Source organism: Styela clava, chromosome 8 (assembly GCF_964204865.1).
Source record: "Styela clava chromosome 8, kaStyClav1.hap1.2, whole genome shotgun sequence".
Taxonomy (NCBI): Eukaryota; Metazoa; Chordata; class Ascidiacea; order Stolidobranchia; family Styelidae; genus Styela; species Styela clava.
In genome coordinates, this window is record NC_135257.1 from 23,236,058 (window position 1) to 23,260,702 (window position 24,645).

Genomic DNA, 24,645 nt, shown 5'->3' on the forward strand with positions numbered 1-24,645 from the left:
AACTACGTTAGGTTACTGAGTATTGGAATCGTTGACCAGTTATTTTTTCAGATGTAAAAACTTGGTGATGAGAAATCCGTAACCGACCAGCGGTTACGTGAACCACCCTACGGCGGAAAGAAGTCCAGCAGTCCTCTCGCACATAATTATCTTCCTCGGGATTCGAAACTTCCCCAACATTGTTTTAAAAATATTTACACTTTATACAACGTATTCTGCACAGCAATAATTATTAACCTTGTACGATGGAAAAAACCATGGCAGTTCTACTGCTGGTAATTTATCACATGGCAATCTTTGTGGTCGCCCAACAATCGGTTCCGTTCCCGTCAAAAGGGGGGGATTCCTGCAACGTGGTACAAGTTAACTGCGGACCTGTTGCTTCTGGTAACGGTGAAACCGTTTCTCCAAACCACGGACTCCCTGGCCCTCCCGGAGAACGTGGCCCGAAAGGAGATCCGGGCTTTAGAGGCTCTCCGGGATTTCAAGGGGTTAGAGGCACAAAAGGAATGATGGGACCGGTTGGATCGCCCGGAGAAAAAGGAAGTGCGGGTGAAAAGGTCAGTTAATACTAATTACCGGAAACAGTAGCCGGAAATACCTCAGAAAAGGTCAAAATGATTTGAACGAACAAATCACTGAAATTGAAATTTTTTTTGCTTTGCCCAAGTTGTGGGGTTTCATTCTCAACTATTGACCCAACTCGGCTGTTCTCAATTCTGTCACTTAATTGGAAAAGGAAAATTCAATAAATAATGAGAGGTGTCTAAGATTGAGTTGACATAACCTTTATTTAATTGAAGCGAGTAACAATGCTAATTTATGTTTTATACTTCCGTAGTGTATGTACCAGGATAGGATTAGGCCATAACTTGATTCCAATTTAAAGTAGGCGAGCAAAATTAGTTATCATCATATTGTTTCTCACACTTCTGGACGCTTTATTTTATCCACAACTAATATACAGTTTTGCTGTAGCATACTAGATTGAATTTCCAAGCATTTTTTGCGGAGCTAAAGCATTTACTTTTCTTTAAAATAATTATCAGTGTATCCACGAGACAAAAATATATGAAGATTTAAAAAAAAAACTTCAGTCGTGTGACATTCATTAAATCATAGCAAGTGTTTCCATGAGTGGGTCATACTAGGTCGGACTAAGACACAGTCGGGAGCATGCACTGGTGCGGGCTAGGTCACGAAACCGCGACATGATATACTTAATTATAAGCGAAAATATCGCATATTGAAATGCCAGACCTTACAACTGGCAGATTTAAAGTCAAGTGACGCATGAAAATGACGCATAAGCGCCTCAAACACTAGGACTCAGTAGGGCAAAGACCCGGTTCAGAAATGGGACTTTCTAGGACGCGCCATGACGTCACCACCTCAGTGACCATATAAGGAATGCGAGTCCTTGTCCGCCCTAGTAATATTGCCCATGGATACACACTTATTATCAATCGTTATTCTCTATAATTGCATATAGTTTCAGGATCTGTTTTTGACTTTTTACTGATTGTCTGTAACTTTGCTCATATCTGAGCTTTTTTTTATTTATGAGTGAGTGCGCGTGAAACAACACCATAATTTTATACAGTTTCAGTTTAGCCTTCGAAATTTAGATGGTTCTCCGTAATTTAACTCAATAGCCGTTTCTCTTGATTCTTATAATTCTCGCAGATTTTTCCTCCTCTGTAACTTTGCTCAGAAAGAGCTCCTTTACTCCCGAGAGAGTGCGCATATTTTCTTATAAATAAATATTTAATTGCAGGGTCAACAAGGAATAAAAGGTGCGAAAGGAACCGACCTCAACTACGTGAGAATGCAAAAGTTGATGAGTGAGTTCTTTATTTTATCAAAACTTCACTTGAGTGCATTTTCACAAGCAGGGCTTCAGGACTTAAGCGTCAGTGGTTTCAACCTGTTGTACCCGAACCCCATTGAAATTCCCCAGAAAAATCTCTGTGTAAATGTTTTTCTGAATTGTATAAATATGCGGAGTATCCAGAGGAAGGGAGAAGGGGGGCTTCTGAGGGGCCAGCCATTTTTTCTTACGTCTTTTCCAAGACCATTTTGCTCTATTCTTGGACGATTTACTGAAAACTGACTTGTCCGGTCTTGCTGTCAATATTTCAACTACCAAACGAACCAACCAATATAGATGGAAATGCGCGCGTATATGCTTTCGATAACTTTGACTTTGATATCAATGGTTGCTTTTATCTAACCTTGTTACGTCATCATACAAAAATGGCCCCTGTCCAATTTTGGTCTGGCGACGCTTTTGTATTGTATATAATCATGGCATAACAAAATGATCTATAAAATTTAATAAGTTTTCTAGATTAACCATTAACGACTCCATTTTGTTTGACTGCCGTTAAGATTTGGCGGATTTTCGTCGATATATTTTATTTGTTCAGTCAGTGCATTTCTGTTAGAAAAATAAACTTCTTTCGTGCCAATTATGTGGCTTTGCAGTACATGGAATCGTGAAACCGCACCGCTACGTGCTCACGTAAAATATGTTTATATGTAAACACAGGGTGGATTGCGATTTTTCTCAAAAACCAATACTTCAGAGTTTAGACTTCCCATGATGACGTTGTTGAAAACAATTTTGCTGGCATTCGACTTGTAATTTTTCCTCAAATCATCGCTTTTCATCGGCAATTTGCTTTCAGTATATCTCGGCAGTGTTGAAGTGCCGATATCTTCACACAATTAAAATTTACATAAATATTATTCTAGAATCAGTTTCATGTAGGCACGAGTCGTTAATTCGACTTAAGTTAAACTCAATCGAGTGACTTAACGAAATGACATGGATTCAACTAACCGACATTGAGTTCAAAGATAGACTTGTGACTCGGTTTAGAAACTGTTACTGAACGTCTTAGATTCAATATTTGTTGTTTTAGGTGCGACCAGCTGTCAGGAATTGAACGAAGTCCATGGAGTCTCAGCCAATGGTTATTATCCGTTAAGATCGAACGGCAGCGGACACCTAGTCTCTTATTACTGTGACTTCGGAATTTATGAAGGTTCGTACAAATACTCGGTACCGACCACAGAAGGCAAATAATTTCGTTGAAGTTTTAAAATCGAGTTAAAAATACAGTACGGGATATTTAGCTCTAATCATAAGCATCTTTATTTTTTTATATGGAATTTCACTCTAATCATAACATCTGTAATATATATGGGATTTAACCCAAGATGTGTAACCCGCGCTCTATTGCGGTCTGAAGCCTTGTCTCAAGCTTTATTCGTAGTAGCTGTTTACATCTTAATGACTGCTTGTTTGGAGCCTAGTTCGGTATGAAAAGAGTGTATAACTCAATAATGACAGCTATTTTCCATTTTTTTCAGGCGTATCTACTTGCAAAGAACTGGTATCGTGGTATGGTATTCCGACATACGGTTTTTATCGTCTCAGAATCAACTCCACGGAACACCCGAAGTATAATTACTGCCCAGGTATTTTGGCGCATGCAAAGTATGTAGTATGTGCACCAAGATGGCGCACAACCTGAACGTAGTATGTATACCAGGTTAGGATTCAGGTTGTGCGCCATCTTAGTGCACATACATCTGGAAGTCCGATATTTCTATATATCAAGCCTGAATATCAATGCCAAACGACTTAAACGACAAAAGCTCGAACTTTCGCTTCGACAGGGGATACCTAGCCAGTATGCTCTGTTTTTTTTTAGGGGTGGCGTTTCCAAATTTATGGGAGAGGCCGTGGTTCGATATGACGAAGCCGGGTTATCGGCCTTCTTCTCTTCCGGTATAAATGAGTTTTAAGAGGAATTTTGACTCCAACTACATCCTGAACTCCGAGAAAATCAAATTTTGGCAACAAATAATTTGGCATATAATCAAGCCTTCTTGGATAGCCCTACGCGGAACGTTATACGTTTTGGCCAATCGACATTCCGACCGATGACTACTTTTATTACCCTGAAAATTCTGAAATTCCGATTATGAAAAATTCAAAATAATTCCGACTCAGCGGACTTTGAAAATTCGAATTTGGGCCTCGACCCCAATGAAAGCTTCCTTAACTCTGCTTAATCATTCCCTAACAGAAGTTTTCACCTGCGAGCAACTCAAAGCACAAGATAGAGTTCAGAAGTCCGGGACGTACATGCTTGGCCCATTCAACAGCAAATATGAGGTCCACTGTGACTTCTCTGAATCGGACGGTAAGATAACTGATATTTTAATTAGTCTTTTGAAAACGACTTCGATTGACGTTAGTCAAGTGCTTCCCAACCTGTCGAAATTTTCGATTAGATCGGCCAATAGAGGCATTATCATTACGTAACGTGAGGGTGTTTTCCTGTAGTAGGGGACTGCTCGCGAAGTCGCGACCCGTGGTTTATGGACTTCTACCATCGGTGTATGGCTTTTATTAATCCTTGTTAATATAACTTCACTACCGTCATTACTTATGGATCTCGATCGGTAAGTATGTTGATAGGTATTTGTTTGTATGTTTGTTTGTTTGTCTGTTAGATACACGCGATATCTCACGAAAGCAAGATTGTATTTGCTCCAAATTTTGCATGTGCATTTATCATAGCTCGGATCAGAACCCTATTGATTTTCGATGAATTATGTTGTATAATTAGCGAGTTAATATTTAATTAGTGACGGGACACACGGTGTCACTACGGACTGGAGTAAGAGCGCATGAATCGCTCGATAAGTCTTCGGTCTCCGACCGATATTGTCGTTTTAACGTTTTATCACGTCATACTCACATTAAATTTCGTTTGGTTAGAATTGAATCACGGGATTTTGCTTGACTGTCACCGACACCGTGTTGTGATTGGAGTGGGTTGGGCCCTCAGTGTCAACAGGAATTTAGGTTTTAGTCCATTGCGATAAACTGTTGTACGCCGCTGATATTTATAGTTATAAGCATAGCCACGACAGAAATGCTTATAAAGAGATCACATAACGCATTGTGGTATTAAAATATATACGTGAGATAATTCGCCATAGCATCCGACAGTTATTCTATTTTCGGCACTTCTATTTTGGTACTCCTGTAGTATGTGAATCAAGATGGCGGACACCGGACGTAGTATGTGTACCAGGTCAGGGTTAGGCCATAATTTCAGGTACAAATACTACAATGGTTAGTTGGCTAGACCCCAAACTTGTAATAGAACTAAAATGAAGAAAATTGGAACAAAATTATGGCGTAATCATAACCTGGTACACATACTACGTTCCGGTGTCCACCATCTTGGTTCACATACTTCTGGGTTGCCTCTATTTGAGGGACAGGCCCAAATAAGCCTAAATACCCAATCCATACCTTTATTCTTATATGTATTCAATTACACGGGTGAATTTACTGTGTTTATTTATAGTTTTTGAAATCAAAATGTAAAATATTATCACAAAATATTTACAGCGATTACAGCAATCCGACACGATTCTATGGACGAGGTGCTGATGCCAGAATGCGAAGCCAAAGGTTGTTACTCCAAGGTTCCCCACTATGCAATGAGTTTGGATAACATAATCAAAATCATTGACAACTCGAGGGAATGCAGACAATTTATTAAGGTAGCTATCAATTGGGGTTGAGCGATACTAAAGACATTTCTTGGGTTAATCTCCTCGTCATTCTGTGGATTGATAAAAAATGCAAATGTCTAAATTTTACTACTTGTTCATACTACGTATTCTAAAGTAATGAACTCTCTATGATGAGTTTCTGAAAAGCAAATCAAAAATTGTATACTTACTTTTAAGACACCCTTTATGCCCTTGGCGCCATATATTTGATCATTACCTGTTTATTTTGAACAGGCCAGATGTGAAGGTATGCTGTTGTTCCGAACTGATCCTTTTGCCTGGTGGGTTTCACGGAACGGAGAGAAAATGTTGTATTGGGGTGGAGCGACCTCGAGAAGCAACTACTACTGCGCCTGTGGAGAAACAGGTAACGTACATTCATCAGAGACTCAGTTTGTTTCTAGTACTCAAGAGCACAACCCGAACAAATATATTTTTTTTTGTCGAGGACGATTTTTTTGGCGCTCTTCAAGTATGAGTATACCAATATGGAGGTAACGAATTCAGTTTTCCTGTTATAGCTCAAGTTGTGTAAGGGGACTGAAACCTATGGGCAGGCAGTAGATTGACTTGGCTAACACAGACAGTCCCCGAACCCGTAATAGGACTAAAATCAAGAAAATCGCAATAAAATTATGGCTTCACCCTAACCTGGTACACATACTTCGGGAGTACCTTTTTTGTTTTGTTTAAAGACGTAATACGACGCTCGCCCGTACTTTTTACTCCGAACAAGACTAGATAAAGGAAGCCTCTGATATCAGAAGAATTTTGTGTTTCTGTCGAAAATATCGACTTCTGTTATCACTATTGCACCAAATTCCCACTCTGACTCCGGGAAATTTCAAAATATGACTCCGACTACTATGACATAGATAGCCTGACACTTGGATTTATTTATTTTCAAGGTACATGTGCTGATAAGTCCTTCAAATGCAATTGTGATAAGAACGACGCCGTTTTAAGAACAGATGAAGGGTTTTTAACCGACAAGACCAAACTACCCGTCAAAGAACTCAGATTTGGCGACATGGGAGGCGAAACCGAAACTGGATGGCACACACTGGGCCAGTTGGAATGCATGGGTTGAAACTTGACGTCAAAACAAAAACTACTGATGTGCCCTTTCCACCGCGCTTATTCACGTTTTCGCTATGAAAAGGCTTTGTACAAACAGCCACCGATATATCTAACAATATGTAAGAAGATGTTGTTTTTGTAAAAACCTAATTTTTCCGGTTCGGCTTTGCCTAATCAATTTAAAAAGCTGTTAATACATTTTCACTCTCATTTTCTTTTCAGTGACCCGATATTTAACCCCCAAATTATGGTGTTTTATTCTATTTCGTGGAAACACTTTGATCTGACTTATGGAACACTTTTATCCGACATGTAGAAACGGTTTTATACGGTGAATGGGAATACTTTTATATGTCATATGGGAACACTTTTATATGTCATATGGGAACACTTTTATATGACATATGGTAACACTTTTATTTCCCATTCGTGTTCATATTATCAAACATTGCTTTTAATTATCTACCCTGCTTTGTAATTTTTGTGGATTGCTAGGATTGTGAAATCGGGGACACATTTTACGAATTTTCTGAAATCGTTGTGGCTGGAGTTTGAAAATTTTGCTTCTGAACAGGGATATCGTTTGTTGAAGGCCATTGGCGTCAATGCAGCCGTATTATTTTTGAATTATTTGGATTCCAAATATGCATTTTCTAAGAGCCATTATCGAAGTATTAAGATGTTCTACAAAAAAAAATATGAAGTTTTATAAGCATTCGTAACGCCTAGTGAAGAAAGCTTGCTTGCCATACTTGCTCGTTTTGTAGCGCGGGCCCATATTTTTTTTACCAAAATCACTAACCGGGCCCATATTCAAGCACGGGCACTTATTATTTTCAAATTAAAATTATACACAAAAATTACGGTATCTTTGAAGACAAATATTTGACGACAATAATCCCTTTTCCATGTCAATTTATTCACGTCTCAAGAGTAATTCCCTCATATTACCCGTAGTTTATATTATTAACAAGAAACAACAAATCAAAATTTTTATTTATTCAGCAAGTGTACCGTTATTTTCTTCATCAAAGCTATCATCCTCATCAACACCAAGCCCGTTTTCTGCTGTAGCCTCAACGTGAGTGTTATCTGCCAGCGCTTGTGACAAAAGCGCTTCTTATTTCCTATTGCTCTACCAATGAAAAATCAGCTTTTACATCGGGTGGGTATTCAAGCACTGGCCCTTATTTATTTTTTATGTTCTGTTCACACGGGCGGCTATCCAAACGGGCCCTCAATCAAGATCGGATGGTAAAACGAGCATATACGGTACTCTGACGTTTTTGCGGTGACATTTTTGTGGGAGTTTTTGAGCTCTAAGTTTTTAAATTTTCTTTGATTCCACAGCCCTAGGCTATTTCCTACAGTTTTCTGTTTTTACTCCGTTTCTATCCAATCTCTCACCAATTGTCCCATTATTGATTCAAAAATAAAATTCAAAAATGTCGCGATGTTTCTAATAAAATTGTGATTAATGTACAGAATAACACGTTCATTCTCTTTGATTCGGGAGATATAGTTGTTTATAGAATAGTCGGAGGATTGAAATTAGAAATTGTTCCATAAATTATTTCAACACATACGAAAACAATCTAAAACTACAAATATTCAACGATCGCCAACAGAATGACTAGAGGGGAATTTGGGATTTGCTAGTGGGGAACATACAGTACGTTTACTTGCAAAAAATTATAGTTTACGTGGAAATGAATTGGCTTGTCAGGCGTGAGCAGTAACTGATGCAACACGACGATTCGCTTTAAAGCTTTTAGACTTCGTACAGTTTTACACAAATCATTTACAAGTTTGTAAAACAAACAGAAGCATAGATCTGACTCCAAATCATGAGTTTCAATTAAAATATTATTTCATCTCACGTGATGACATGACGTAATAAACTTGCGCCACCATGTGACAGATATTGATTTGATAGTAGTTGACAGAAAGTTAGAAATTCGGGCTGAGCACCAGCAAACTGGGCTATCTCTGTTGTGTGTCCAAGTTTACGAATAAGCTATAATTTTAATATTTTTACCGCGAGGGGAAAAGATGAAAAGCCAGTTATATTTGACTCAAAGTTAGCCATTAAGCTCCGGTACCTTCAGATTATTGGGCGTTGAGTACCGGTACTTGTTTGCTCTCCTAATTCTGTGATTTCATAACCAGTTTTTATTTATTTTTATCAATTCAGTCTCCGACCGATATTCTCGTTTCATTATTATGCTGATTATGGAGTCGAAATAAACTTATACCTGTACGGTACCATTAACGTTCCCGATAGACATCTGTCAGTCAGTCGGCAGCACAGCTCACATTTTCTGTTGTTTTGATAGCCTAGCTGGTTTTGTCCTCGATTCTTATTGATGCTCACATAATTTTGTGACGACAATTTTACTAGCATGATAATGCAGATTGCTGTATTGTACTTCCAGCACTCTGCACTGATACACAAAATATTTTTCTGATGAACTTTAATTACGGGCTCCACGGACTTTTAAGAACGTACGTTGAGGGATATTGATAAGATGGTTTGGGTTATGATTTTTATTTATTTTATGAAATCTTGAGATTTTCTGAAAAACAATACTGGTAACTTTATAATAGTCTATGAAAAAACAATATGTGGATAAATGCCCTTTGAATGTATTACCGGTAATATCTTATTGTTTTAATACAACTATCAAGGTGGATGCAAAAAAATAACTCGAACGATCTTATGATCAGAAATGTTCGTGGGACGAAAAGTTTGTATACTCTCTCTCCCCTTCTCTGACTATGATTTCTTTATATCCTGAATTTAAAACAAAGAGTTAATTTCTAATCCATATGATTTTTTAGAATTTGTAAACCAATCTATAAACAGGTCTATAGTATTTTGAAAACATTGCAAAACAGAGATAAAGTAGCAGATATTGTTATCACCAAGCACGGATTCCCGAATAAATCAGCAAACGGGACCTACAGACTCTACTAGTCAATGCTAGTGGTAAGTATTGTATAATTGTGATATGTATAGATAAGGCAATTATGGATGTTGGAGACGGGATGCATGCACATTACTGTGCTGGCCTGTATCACAGATGTGTGGACCTGTTTTGACAAAAACAAGTAGCTGAATATATATGGTACTGCCAGTTGGACTAGTGGGTGGGTGAAGTAACGGGAGTGAAAGAAGATGTACAATAATGTTTGTACGAAGGAGAGAAACAACATACATAGTCATAAACAACATTACACAAAATACCCTGGATATGTGCATAATTATCTTAAAAATTGAAAATTATATTTTTTGTGAACGACCAACATGATTTTACTGTCAGGAATTGAGCTATGTTAGTCAGACTTTCCAAAACAAATGCAATTCGTCTACATTGCTTGTGCTCCTATAGTTGAAGAAATGTTTGTATAATGGTAGAGCATGGTTCCAAGAATGTTCCCGATATTTAGACATATAAAACAAACCGGACACTCTCATAGGTTTTGTATTTTTCCTTATTATTGATGTGTTTAAACATTGAGTTCGTCTTCTTATTAATGGTTCAGCAAAACACCTTGTACAACTTCCAAATTCACATAATTTGAATATAAGAAGTTTTAATAAAATAATTGATTTAAAAAAGTGACATTTACAAGAAATTAATAATAACCAAAATTCAGGAAGGTTGTCGAAATTTCAAATGAGGTTTAAAACATCCTAAGTGATTCAAGAGTCTTGCTGCACATGAACACAAATATATTTCTGTAACGGTTCATCTGATCAAAGTCAGACCTTTTCAGACATACATAGTTCAACATAGAAGAAGTATAAGTACCGATAGTTAGTCTCGCAGGAACCACCAAATTATTAGCACAAAGGTTTAAAACATGAGGCATCAAAAGTACAACATAACCCTGAAACAGAGTATCTATCAGTGTCTCGAATTTGGCTTTGATTAATAAGCTCGTGGGCATTGAGATACCTGTGATACATAAATATATACATAAATAAAATTTCACCAAATTGCTTTGTTTTTTTTAGAATTAATCGTCAAAATGTCATACGGACGGGGCGATTTGACACCGGGGGGAGGAGGTTCCTATGGAAACAGTGGCGACCAATACTCGAGTTCGTACCAGAATGAGGGACGCTCATCACAAGCTGACTACACCAGGCTGACACAACTAATCAGTTCAAACATACAAAAGGTTCAGCAGAATGGTGAGGGGTTTTGCTAATTCAGATATTGAATTTATTGGGGAGATTCCCATACTCACAACTATTTGTTTTCTCTGATTTTAATTTCGACGTATTTAAATAAATTTAACTTCATTATTTTACATTAAATTACAGCAAGAAAAAAGTTTTTAGGATGCGGATTGAAAAAACATGAGCTTATTTCAGTATGCATAAATGATCCTAATGATGCTGCCTTGACCCATAGGTCCCAAACTTTCCAATCTCACAAGTCACAACTATTGACTTTCTGTCATACAAATCACAACACATTTGAAAAAATTTTCTTTGTTTATTTATCACACATTGAATTACGGCAAAAAAAATTTGTGACAAATTTATGTATTGGAATAAGGATAATATGTGAGTATATCACATTTGCACACAATTTATATGATTAGAATCTCTTTCCATTAGTTTTTCCGTTTTTGCCTAATGGTTATTTTACCATGCACAATGTTGAAAAAGCAGATTCTCTAATTAGTTGGTCCGACTAGTTACGCTTCACTGCCTTCGTGTGCTAGGTATTCTGACTAGCTAGGCTTCATTTATACCTGTAGCCAGAATAGTGCTGCAGTGGCCATTGCCTTCATTCTATCCTTTGTTCAGTTCAAGACATTCTGAATTGCTGTTTCTTGATTCCATGTGCTAGGTACTCTGACCGGTAATGCTTCATTGATATATTTGCTCAGAATTGTGCTGCAGTAGTCCTACCCAATAACATTCATTTTATTTACTGTTTAGTTCAAGACAAATTGACTCGCTGTGCTACCGATTTCGAGTAGTTTTGCTTCATTGATTTTTGTGGCTATAATTGTGCTGCAGTAGACCCCATCCTTTATTAACATTAATCTCATCCTTTATTTAGTTGAAGTCATTTAGACTCGCTGTGCTAGGTATTTCGACTAGTTTAGCTTCATTGATTTTTGTGGCCAGGATTGTGCTGCAGTAGACCATTAACATTTTTTTCATCCTCTATTTAGTTCAAGACATCAGGAGAATGGTCGAACAACTCGGATCATCGAGCGATACCTCGGAACTCCGGGATCGATTGTGAGTCTCATGTAATTTACTTTCTGTTTGTATAAGAATGTTCTGCTGATATGTAATACGATTTCGTTCGTATTCTTCCATACATGAGACATCTCATCCTGAACAAGACGCCGTTGATACACACTCAATTTAAATCAATCATGACATGTGTCTGTCGTCCTGTAACAAAAAATGTGTATTTTGCTAAAAAACTCTTGAATGCTATGGTAAAATTTTTACCCATCTATAAATCGGATTTTTTTTCTCGAAGAATCAAATTTTGATGTTTTTAGATTGCGCTTCCATTCAGATTATTGTGCAGCGCCGATATGGAGGCCCAGACTGTCTCGTAAAATAAGAGTTATCACTTATTGATGTATTTTAGCTCAAATGATCTTATGGTCAGAAATGTTCGTGGGACGAAAAGTCTGTATACTCTCCCTCTCTCTACTAAAATTTGTTTTGTATGCTTTTATATGGAAAATATCAGACTATGATTTCTTCATACTCTGAATTCAAAATAAAATGCAAACACACTCATTCTGACACTGCCGCCACTGATATGTACGAAGCTCTGATCCAGCATTACCTGCCCAATTATCACACCCTGAATGACTGACAGGCATTGGATTTGCAACCTGCGATGTCATCATAGTTATGTTACACTTTTACCACCAGCCTAGGAGTTTCTCAAACTAGGGGTTGCATGCAAAGGCCTTCACTACAAACCTTTCACCGTGGTTACATTAATTTAACATGAATGGAGTGTGGTTTATCTGATTCTTTGAATGTAATGAATGCAATATGGGTGAGCGGGCCAAATCCGACTCCTGACTGAAACCAAATTTTGATGTTTTAGCTGAAAAATCGCTCAAGGAATTTGTTGAGATAGCGAATGAAACTAGTTTTGGCTTTGGCTTATTGTTTTTCGTCTTTCGCACTTACATGGCCCGCCAGTCCAGGTGGCAAAATTTTTTGCCTCTGGTGCAAAAACCCACCTCTGTGTTGAAAGCAAAACTAGGCATTTTATAGAAAAGAGAGTCTCTGGCAAAAGATTACAGATTTTACAGATATATAATTTCTTGAAATTCAACTTTTTAGGCATCAACGACAACATTACACGAACCAGTTGTCAAAGGACACAGCAAAATATATAAAAGATGTCAAAGCCCTAGCACCAGCCTATCCAGCTTCTGAACAGGTTTGTTATATATACATGTATAACATCGATAAATTTATATGTTCGTGTTGATTGTGTTATTACTTACCGATCTTGATCGGTAAGTATGTTGATAGGTATTTGTCTGTTTGTCTGTCTGTTAGATGCACGCGATATCTTACGAAAGCGGGGTTGAATCTGTTCCAAATTTTGCATGTTCATTCATCATATGTCGGACCAGGAGCCTATTGATTTTGGATGAATTATGTCTTATAATTAGCGAGTTATTAATTAATTAGTGATGGGACACGCGGTGTCACTATAGAGTCATGAATCGAAACCGCAGTTTAGATCGATAAGTCTTCGGTCTCCGACCGATATTCACATGTTAGCTACTTCATTTTTCTCTCCATTGATTTTGTATCTGACCCATCTTTGCTTCTAAGGATTGGTTGTCGCATAAGATAATGCATGATATAATTGCGTAATAATTACGTTTACTGATTAGTTATAAATTTATTTATTGGAGCAGACATTCCTGAATTTTATAGATACGAATATGGCCATTTTTTAATAATTGATGATTTCTAAACTAAATTTGTTTGATCAACAGTTGTTAGCTAGCTTTCTACTCATTGACTTCTGTAGCATTACCCAGTTGTTGAAATAGAACTTACTAATGACACAGAAAAATGTTTTTTCATGTTATTATTAACAAGGCCCACAGATATCTATCGATAATTTTGGAAGGACCAGCATTTAATAACTTTATAAATAAAGCACTGAAATTGAACATGTTTCACAAGTTAGTTGTTCACACACATTATTGATCACCCAGATCAATGAATTGATTTTGTTATTAAGTTCTTCATTGCACTTTCTCTCCCACAGCAAAGTCGGTGAATCATTTTTTTTTTGTTGTGTGGTATTTTACCTTTGTTTATGGGCTATATGGGTCGGTGGTCCACAACCTTTCCACCCAAGAGGGCCGATAACATTGAATGAAATGGGCAACATGATGGTTTATTGCAGTGGTTCCCAAACATGGGTTAAATACCCCCAGAGGTGTAATTTGGTAATTCTGGGGAATGTTTATTGTTTTAACAATTTCTTCTGTAATTCCCATACTTTTGACTAGTTTGCGTAAAAGCTGGACATACAATGCTCGCATCTAGTCAGTAGTCATCTAGAAAAAATTATATCGAAATAACAAGTCCAGCACGATTCAGAGGAAATATGAAATCAGTTTACCCAGTTATTGCGGGAAAAGCAATTATTTTACAATAACAACAACAATAATTTCGCAAAATGATGGGTGCAATAACAACTTTGTATTTTATGCAGAGGCATCGTAGAACGCAAACAGACCGATTGATGAGCGAATTCAGTGACGTATTGAACCGATTTCAAGCAGTCCAACGAGATGCGGCATCCAAAGAAAAAGAATCTATCGCCCGTGCAAGAGCTGCATCAGCCAGTCAAGACCATTCTGGAGATGTCCTTGTCAGTATTCAAGGGTAAGTGCTTGATGTTGAGGCGTTGTTGCTTACATTTAATTTTCATATACTCAAAATAAGATATTTCATTTTAAACTCTGCCAATGTACAAAAAAGGACAAGACAAACACGACAGTAACCATAAATATGGACACAAACAGTTATCATATATCATCGCGTATCGGCCGAGCTTGAAACTAAAAAAGGAAGTTACTAAACTTGATAAGGGGTCGGCTTATACTCTCATATCTCTGATCGCACTAAAAATTTGGTTTATACACGCACAACTCAAACGAAATGACATTATGCTAACTTAATTCCAACAGCTACAACTCGAACCTTGCTAAGTTCTCACGATAAGAGCGTACGTACGGTTTGTAGGGTCGACTTATATAGGTAATTTTTATAAATTTACCGTTCTAAGACCGTTTTTAGGAAGGGGATCGGCTTATAAGCAAAGATATACGGTAAGTCAATGCGATCAGGAAAATGATTATTCACTCATGACAATCACTCATCGTAAAATAATTTTCGATTACGGAAATAGTCAAAGCAGGCTTATTTAAATCATAGTCTTATTTTTAGTGAATATTCATCAAACAATTTCTCTATTCTAGGGAGCAGCTACAGGAACAAGCACAGATATCTCAGGAAGAAATAGAGGAGATTGAAGAGCGACAAGCTGCCATCCAGCAGTTGGAGGTAGAGAGTCATTTTTTAATATATTTCTTTAGCAATAGATGGTGGTCATTCTCTATTCCATTGTTTACTCTTGATTATCGTTTTATGGGGAATTGGCTCAAACTGCCCTCACTCAGATGTTGAGGAGATTCATCTCTGAGCAAAGTTAACACAGACCACTGAAATGCCAAGAGTTACTGCAAGTATATAGCAGTGATTCCTCATCTTTTATGCCTCGTGACCTCCTTCCTGAGGCTTTTAGCAATCATGGCCCCCCTGTCTAATATTCCTATTGTGCTATTTTGATTGTCTGATTTAAAATCTCATTATGTTCAAACAATTCATGCTTAACGAGATGAAAACACCCTGTAGAATAACCTTATCAAACAATAAAACTAGGAAGAATGGGGAGTTTCCGTGTGAAGGAAAAATTAAAATCAGTTTTTGCTCAGCATTTTGGCTCCTCCAACTGCTCTGTACCCCCCTTGGTGGGCGATAGGCACTCGGTTGGGAGCCACTGGTATATAGGATTACGATGGTATATTATGCACTCACTGAAGTAAATGAGACTCGAATTATGACGATGCATCACACGCACTATATCAAAACTAAAGGTGACTCATCTCAGGGAACTGATTTGCCAAAAGCTACTGAAACTGTACTGAATTATGGTGACGTTCTCACTTAGAAGTAAACAAGACAGTCACTGACAAACACAGAAGTCACAGGCAGTCACTGACGTGCCAAACGCTACTGAAACGCGGTTAATGTGTTGATTCCCAGTTATTTAAAATTTATTGTTATTCATAAAGATTCTAAAAGATATTCAGTGCTGTTTTTTCATTACATTTGCTATTTATCAGTGAATTAATAATTTAAACCAATTTGGCGAAATAAAATTCGAAATGTGCTTTTCAGAATATCCGAAGTTCAAGTAGATCGCAAAGCAAGACTCTAAATTGCCAAAGTAATCAGATTAGATCTGAGTGGAATAAGACAATTCCGTTTTTAAGTACACTGCCCTGTATAAACATTGCTGCTGTTTTTTAACGACTGTAATCGCATTCGACTTGTTACGCCATGGGTGTGCATGATATTCCAATTAATCCCAGGTTTTCAACATAAGCAGCCCATATGCATAATCGATAGATCAGGGGTGGGCAAGGTTTTAGGACCAGGGGCCAAAAATTGTGCCCACCTAGACTGGCGGGCCATGTAAGTGTGACGTAAAAGGTTACATTTTTGGGACAATATTTACAGTGTTACAAAAGTAAAAGTGGAAAACAATAAGCCTCGTGTCATAACTAAAATTTAATCGCAATCTCAACAAATTCCTTGAGCTATTTTCAACTAAAACATCAAAAAAATTTTAGTTTTGTTGTGGCAGCATCAGGCGTGCCAAATTGAATTACCCAACGGGCCGGATTTGGCCTGTGGGTTGTAGTTTGCCCATGTCAGCGATAGATAGATGAGTACTCCTGAAGTATGCACACCAAGATGTCACACAACCTGAACTCTAACCTTGTATACTACCCGAGTTCAGGCTGTGCGCCATCTTGGTGCGCATACTTCAGGAGGTCCGATAGATGGATCCAATATTCAATCCACTGTTCCATCGCAGCCATCAACATTCATCTTCCCCAGAGATGAGCTTAAAGATATCTTGGTATCTTTTTGCACTTTTCGGGCTCTCAAACCGAATTATGCTATTTTTTGTGTATTTCGTCCTATTGGCCAGGTGGCCTACTAACAGTTCAAGCTTTAGACTTGACAATAGCTGCATCTTTGGTTCAAATCCAATGCTCCAATGCCGATTTCATGGTACTCCCGTAGTATGTGTACCAGGTACCCCCTGCCCATAGGTTTCAGTCTCTTTACACAACTTGATGTAAAATAGGCGAACAAAATTAGTTACCTCCATATTGGTACACACACTTCTGGAGCGCCGATTTCATTCCAAACAAAGTAGCTATTTACATATTATTAGATATCAGTAGCTGCTTGTACAGGGCCTTGTTCAGATCAAAATTCATGAATAAATGTGTTTTCTTCCTCCAGAGAGATATTATCGATGTTAATGATATTTTCAAAGAACTTGGGAACCAAATCGAGTCTCAGGGATTGATAATTGGTAAGACTTTGTCACGGTTCAGTGGATATCATGCATGACTGATTGTGGCTGAATAAATTTGTGAAATGCCATATTCTTGGCTTTCAACCCAAGATGAATTTCGAAATATGTCTCTAAAAAAAAAATTATTTTACTGCACAATCATTGAATGTCACACACCAGTGAACAATGAGTCATGCATGACTGACTACGGCCATAAAACCAGCAGATGTCACTTCTGGATCAAAGTTACGTCCAAAAATCTCTTTGAATTGGTTTTTCAACTCAAAAATTTGACTGAAAACTAACATTTTTACAGGCTGACATAGTCGATGTTAACATGATATTTAAAGATCTCGGAGCAATGGTTCATGAGCAGGGTGACATGATAGGTGAGTATAGAATAGCACAGTGTTGTGTCACAATGCATGTTATTTGTTATCAATGATGATGTCATATTGATTTTAGTTATGTCATAGAGCATAGATTTGTAGCATTATATATAGATAGTCAAACACATTAGATTTTTCTCAGAGCCGCGAGTTGGAATGAAAATTACAGAAAGCAATAAAATAAAAGCCAAGCTCTCAACTAGATGAAGTATAGGGATAGGGACTGTAGGTAGATTAGGTTCAATGATAAGTTGTGGGTCAGGATAGGTAAAAGACTATATAAAAGTTGCAAAAATAGCTATGTTGGCCTATTTGTTCTAGTTGATATCCTATAAAGTAAAAGACTGTGAAAACGCTTGAGCTGTCACCAGAAGTCACATTGCTGCATTAGAAAAGCCTCTTTCTTAAGCTGCCTCAAGTCCCATCCCAATCTGTATTTTCTAACACACAATATAACACCATAATTGCATAAAGTTTCATTGCCTCTTCTTGTAACTTTGTGCTCAGACATGAATCTCATTTCCTTCTGAGTGAGTGCATTTGACTCGCTCCTAGCTTATTCTTTTAAATTTACTCTATGAGAATAAAGCAAGGTTATGTACACTCTCTCATAAGTAACTGAGACTCATGTCTGAGGAAGTTATGGCAACTACTGAAGTGCCAATAGCTGCAGACACTTTTTAAAACTATAGCGAGAATTTATGCTTTAGCAAATGCTGATCGACTTAATCGAATATTGTTTATAGCTTACTTAGATAGTAGATGTATGTAACAGTGTGTTTGGGGCCTTTGGCACCTGCTGTTCACACACTTGTCATATACTTGAATAGTCTCAGACATTTCTAGACTTGTATTTTAGTTTGGTATCAGAGAATTCAGAACTTACAGCTTGGATGGTTATTAAAGCAGTCAAAGAATCAATGGAGGGTGACCTGACAGTATTATTATGCAATAATTACAATAGGATTATTTCGACCAGTTTTGGTTAGTTGCTTTCGGAAAGTTGTAGACTTTTTATGTAAAACAGCCAATTTTTGTTTCATCTTGAATGCAAATCTGGCAACCGAGGTAATGGAATTTGACTAGACCAGAAAAATATTATCCGAGCAGTAAATGATAGAAATACAGGCTTTTTTCTAAATTAATCACAGCTTATGTTGGTGGCTTGCTTTTAGTTAGATCTGGTATGAGAGATTCCAGAGCGCACGGCAGGTTTTTTAAATTAACGCAGCCCATCATGGTATGGTGGCTTTTAGTTAGATTTGCCTAATTTAGTATGCAGCTCAGCAGTATTTATATCCGAGTAAACAATGAGGATCATGAAGCGTACCACACTATGCATGAGAAATTGACAAGTTTTATCTGGAGACTAATCACAGCTTTTGTTGGTGGCTTGCTTTTAATTAGACCTGGTGTCAGCTTTAGCTAAGGTCTTTTTGCAGTTGTGTTAATGTGATAGGGAAGTCAATGGAGGGTGACCTGGCAGTATTTTCATACACTAATTAGCATAAGATTAATCTGAAATTGGCTAGAAATTTGCAGAAAAGGTCTATGATGTCAGAAAATTTTCGACTCCGTACATTGTAGTGCTGTCCATGCAGAAATAAACAGGCTTTTTTCATTTTTTAACTAATTGCAGCTTATTATGGTGGCTTTTAGTTAGAACTGCCTTGGTGATCCAGCCAGCGTTGCTCATATAGAATAGCTTGGTGCTTTTAGGAGAATTATTTATTCAATTTCATATCAAACAACAATTTTGGTCAAATTTTTACGCAATTTGTTTTTTATGGTCCAGTGATAATTTCGATCATATTTATTCTGCATTATTTTTTTTCAAAATTTTATTCACCGATTTTGTTTATTTCTTAAGCAATTAAATTTTAATTTGTTTCAATACGAATTATTCATAGATTTTGAAACATAATTTTGATCCAGAACAATATTATTTCATTGATATACATTTAATTTTTGCATGTTTAGAGCGGTTTAAAAAAATTTAAAATGTCATTCAAGGAGATAAAGAAAAGATTGCCGAGGATGACCAAAATTGCAACCTTTTGATACAATAAATTTGGATTTTTATGAGAACTGTTTTGCTCCTTTTTCTTCACTCCTAAAACAGGCTTGCTCTCCTTGCCGCCGTAGGAGATACCACCAAGTCCGTGCTTCTAAACTGAGCATAAAAATTTACTGCCATCGTAGGTTGGTTCATGTAACTCAGTGGTTCTCAACCTGTGGGAGCTTTTCAAGTGGTACGCGGGCGGATTTGAATTATTGCAGCAATTAACCTTTCGATTGGCTAAAATATGCCAGCAACGCTTTATCTTCCTTACTGTATGTATTCGCTGAACAGCGTTTATGGATGTTTCCCCAAGCATTAGTGTCCTTGTTTATTTCCGTAACTATAGCCAATCAGCAATAAGTCAATAATGACGCAACACGTAACAATTACAATTCCTGCACTCATCCGCTCAGACACTTCTGTCGCTCAAACAGATATTCAAGCATGGTTGCGAACATTGCCTCGTTTTTGTAGTTTTGAGTGATATTTGTCAGTTTTCAGTTGTTTCAAGAAAATAATAGTGAATTAGTTAACTTAATTGTCATTATGTCCTCCGCGGAGCTTTACTTTAGTTGCAGTAATCAAAATTGAATCTCGCAAATGCTGCGATGGACAAGGCTAAACTTAGCTATATCAGTACCTGCAAACGGCAGATGGTTGATTCATTTTGATAAAAATTATGGTTTCAAACACGTAAACGAGTTAATATGCGCCAACATACCAAAACACTCTCAGAATAAGCATAAAGTTTGCAATAGTAAAATATAAGAGTAATTTTTCCGGGGTCAATGGTCGGGAAAACGTCCATAAGCACTGGTGCGCTACCGGTCCTTGTCTTTAGAGATCGCCCTCGCCCGCTATTGCCACCTTAAATGAAGCGATATGCGACTGTTTTTGTTCGTTTTGCGTGTTACGCCACAAAGGATGTAGTGCGACATTATAAAATACACACATAGCATGTTTCTTGTGTCTTTTTCTTCACGCCAAAAAAGGAGATTTGTCGGTGGTACGCGGCCATAGTAAGAAACAGTAAAGTGGTACGCGGTCAGTAAAAGGTTGAGAACCACTGATGTAACTGGTCATTTACGGCTTCCTCCACCACCATGTTCATGCTTCCAAAAACAAATACCTGGCTAACTAATCCTGTATCCACATGGACTGGTAATCGAACTAGAGGCCGTGGTTTGCCATATAATTAAACCCTATTATTGGCCTTCCCCCCTTCCCCCTGGGATAAATGTGTGAATCCTATTTTAACAGCTGCACAAGCAGCTACAAATATGACTCTGCGATTCCATTCAAACATGAGTCTGAGTCAAATGTTTTGTTAAAATTGCATCGCTACAAGTGTAAACTCTCCAACCCTACAGCACGAGTGGTAACTTTCCTAAATTTATCAGATTCCGCATTCTATCTCTTCCAACGTTATTAGTGTCTCGTAGCTTTGTTTCTGCTATTCCATGTTTCAAACATTCTTCATTTATCATCACAGACAGCATAGAAGCGAACGTAGAATCAGCGGCTGACAATGTCCAAGCTGGGAACAAACAACTAGTCCAAGCCAGAAGCTCTGCTGTAAGTATTGCCTAGTTTAACATTCTATATAGTCAAGATTAATCGTATCTTATCAATACAGTGGCCTCCCTGTTTTTCATTTCAGTGTTATTCATAGAGTTATTTTGATTGGTAGATTCAAAATATGTTCGAACAATACACAAAAAAGTGAATACACCCTTTGAAATAACCTTATCAAGCACTGACGTTGAATAGAACGTAAAGGTTTCTTGTCGAGGGAAAAGTAAAATCAGTTATGCACCTGGTAATTGTGGCACCTTTTTAACAGCTCCCCTTCGAGGGGATACATTCCTTAGGTTGGGAACCGCTGTTTCAATATATTTTTATGTATGTGCTCCTTTTGCTTTGGTACATACAAGGTTTTGTAAAAGTAGCCATTCACTGTATTTTGGAAGGCTGGAGTCTTTCTGGTTCAACAAAGCCTTCGTAATTTATTCTACCCTGGGTAAGATCATGAGATTTGTAACAGCTGCTCAGTTAGGTTCTACAATTAAACCAATTGTTCATCAACTTCCACAAATAGTTGAGCATATTCTAAAATCCATCTTGATAACTTAGTAAAGATGGATAAGGATAATTGTTGAATTCCAATAACCTAGATTGCCCCCGATAATCCACCAACAGAACTGAACACTAAGGACAAAGTAGACTTGGAAGACATACCTAAATTTTTTGGGCGCTTTTGAACGATTATCTGTGTCTCCTGAATAAGGTGACCAAAGACAAACTGGAGCCCGATTTGCATTTCAAATCCCGAACTTCTAGTAAATTCAGATATAGTAGTGTCAAATATAGAATATCGGATATTTCCTAGATTGTGTTGTGTTTAGGATATAAGTCCATTCATCTTGATTTATGGGATCTCCCGATGGGTGCAGACCCTGACCCACATCAACTTTGGGCTTCATTTCATTTGCTCATACAGTGTCTTGGTTAAAGTTGAAAGGACATAAAACCCTTTTTCTAAACAATTTTCTTGTAAGTCACTCCTTTTTCTAAATTTCTAGATATGGGCCTTGTGCGGTGGAGATACACAAACAATTTTTATAAGCCACATTTGTTTGCTTTTTTTGAACTTTTATTCCTCATTCTCAGGCGAGTGCTCGAAAGAAGAAAATTATTTGCGGGATAATCGTGATTGTTCTCATCATCGTGCTGATTTTGATCATTTATTTCTCAACGAAACCAAATTAATATTCACCCCCCACTCTCTTGTAAAAAATATTTTATCTGATTTGTTTTTTGATTTTTGAATCATAATTGTTTAACAGCGAAGCATTAGCCAAAGCTAATATTGGAAATTAGAAAAATGATCAGTCTAAGTCCATTGCTACTAAATTTGAATTTCAAATTTTCTGTATTTGGTTTGAATAGACATTTCCCAGACCAGACCCTCGGTGTCCTTTGGGGTCGACGAGTCTGAAAATTTAAAATCTGATGTTAGTAAAATTTAAATTTTCCCATGTTGATTTGCACATTTTGTTGGCCAGCAGTATCCAACACTGGGGCATCAAAGAGCCCATGAGTATGAAAATATGAAGGCTGATGTTACTAAATTTGAAAATTCAACTTTTGTTAAGAATGCGTATAGTGTAGACCTGCTGTTTTAGAGGGGCTGGCAGTAATATTTTTGGCGCCAATGAGAGTTTTAATTGAAACAATACCAAGTCTAAAAATGTAGATACTAAATTTGAATTCCAAATTATCGTCCTGTATTTGATTTGAATGCACACTGATGTAGACTAGTGGTTTTGAAATTTCTTTTGGTGGGGGGGAGGAGGGGGAGGAAGTATTTTTGGGTCCATGACTTTGCATGCATGAAATAAAAATAAAGCAGTAGAATAATGAAAGCGTTTCAACGTAGTAGAGCCGGCTATTGAGTGGCAAATATGAATATTTGGAATCTTGCATATTATAAATAAATGGTTTTATTTGCCCCGAAAAAAATTATTCTATTTGCCATTCAATCAAGTTCAATGTCCAATTCCAACTGTTTGTTTCATGCTGGTTTTCTCCAGAAAAAAGTTTTCACAAATTTCAGGGAAATCCTGAAATGGGTCACGACATCGAAGGGTTAGGCCCACTCACAAAGACTGACTACGCAATGCACCTGTACATCTATGCTATGCAGGATATTTATAATCTTAAAGCAAACTTCGGAAGATCATTTGTTTGTTATGCCCATATCTCAGCTTTCCTGGAATAATAAAAGATTCTTTTAATTGGTGACAAGTTTTGTTAATTTTCCTATATTCTCATATAACATTTAACGGATTGCAGTTTATTTGTCTTATGGTTCAGTGATTTTAGTGTTCCTGTATATAGCGAACTTTATATTACGTGTGAACACTGTTTATCTTTGTGTGGAATTATATTGTTGGCTTATTTTCCCACAATTGCTGTAAGAAGCCGTCCGTTCCTGAGCTCATGTGACGCATGGATATTTTTGTGTTGAGACTAGAAAAATTGATAATTTATAATATTTGAACGGAAAAGTTTGAGCATTTTTCCATATTCTAATCATACGCCACCTACTGACATTCCTGTCACAAGAGTGAATCCATATACACTATTTTCCTCATCAGTAGTGCGTGCAAGGACAGCCCTTTTGTCATCATATGGTACTTCGACCACTCAAACTAATATTTTTCCAAATAAATTATTCTTAACATCAAAAATTTGAAATACTGAATGTAATCGATGTTTAAATGATTCAAATATGAGATTCATTTGGACAGCTGGTTAACATCTTGATAACAAACTTATCGTGCGTGACAACCCACAGTTTACCGGGATTTTGATGTTAAGTTCTTGTCATTGGAAATTCCTCGGCACAATTAGAGGTTTCATGGGCGGTTTGGTGTGACAAGAAATATAATTCAAACTCGTATTTAACTATTCCGTAATAAAGCCTGTTCCTTATTGTGTAATAATGTTTCTAATTTTTGTGTTGTGATGTAATTTGCAATTATAAATACCATATGTTGTGTCATTAAATAACGAAAGTTACGAGTCTTTTTTTCCTCCTCGTAGAGATTCTTGTTTGGAAGAGAATACATGGGAGCTCCAGTTAAATCAAATGAATCGCTGAATTAAGTCGGCGGTTAGTTCGAGCCTCAGTCGTGTAGGATACGAGGCTCTGAACGCCAAGTTATGTTCTGTTTAAACTTACGTTCATAAGTACGCAAGTTATCCAACTAATTGGTATCTTTGAATACCTGCGCTCCAACCTATT

At 37.2% G+C, this 24,645-nt stretch overlaps 2 protein-coding genes across 3 annotated transcripts; both read left to right on the forward strand.

Annotated features, from left to right (window-relative positions):
• Positions 1–227: 227 nt before the first annotated feature.
• Positions 228–7,820, forward strand: LOC120345851 (uncharacterized). The gene is made up of 8 exons (XM_039415422.2): positions 228–560; positions 1,778–1,844; positions 2,928–3,050; positions 3,379–3,486; positions 4,101–4,217; positions 5,441–5,595; positions 5,842–5,974; positions 6,516–7,820. Exons 1-8 carry the CDS (start codon positions 246–248, stop codon positions 6,695–6,697), a joined length of 1,200 nt encoding a protein of 399 aa, XP_039271356.2. The 5' UTR covers positions 228–245; the 3' UTR covers positions 6,698–7,820.
• Positions 7,821–9,529: 1,709 nt separating this feature from the next.
• LOC120345629 (syntaxin-7-like) lies at positions 9,530–24,419 on the forward strand. 2 transcript variants are annotated; one of them, XM_039415156.2, is made up of 9 exons: positions 9,530–9,676; positions 10,709–10,888; positions 11,887–11,956; positions 13,037–13,136; positions 14,439–14,611; positions 15,208–15,292; positions 17,330–17,402; positions 21,328–21,410; positions 22,506–24,419. In XM_039415156.2, the coding sequence occupies exons 2-9, from the start codon at positions 10,723–10,725 to the stop codon at positions 22,602–22,604; spliced, it is 849 nt and encodes a 282-aa protein (XP_039271090.2). In that variant the 5' UTR covers positions 9,530–9,676; positions 10,709–10,722; the 3' UTR covers positions 22,605–24,419. The 2 variants fall into 2 exon arrangements, with proteins under 2 accessions (XP_039271090.2, XP_039271088.2); XM_039415154.2 differs by lacking the exon at positions 17,330–17,402 and adding an exon at positions 17,701–17,773.
• The last annotated feature ends 226 nt before the right edge of the window (positions 24,420–24,645 follow it).

Bases quoted from the DNA above. Each gene is read 5' to 3' on its own strand.
- LOC120345851 (XM_039415422.2), top strand. From the start codon at position 246: ATGGAAAAAACCATGGCAGTTCTACTGCTGGTAATTTATCACATGGCA. The intron at 561-1,777 runs GTCAGTTAATAC...ATTTAATTGCAG, and splicing joins AAGGAAGTGCGGGTGAAAAG to GGTCAACAAGGAATAAAAGG. The intron at 5,975-6,515 runs GTAACGTACATT...TTTATTTTCAAG, and splicing joins CTGCGCCTGTGGAGAAACAG to GTACATGTGCTGATAAGTCC.
- LOC120345629 (XM_039415156.2), top strand. From the start codon at position 10,723: ATGTCATACGGACGGGGCGATTTGACACCGGGGGGAGGAGGTTCCTAT. The intron at 14,612-15,207 runs GTAAGTGCTTGA...TCTCTATTCTAG, and splicing joins GTCCTTGTCAGTATTCAAGG to GGAGCAGCTACAGGAACAAG. The intron at 15,293-17,329 runs GTAGAGAGTCAT...TTCTTCCTCCAG, and splicing joins CTGCCATCCAGCAGTTGGAG to AGAGATATTATCGATGTTAA.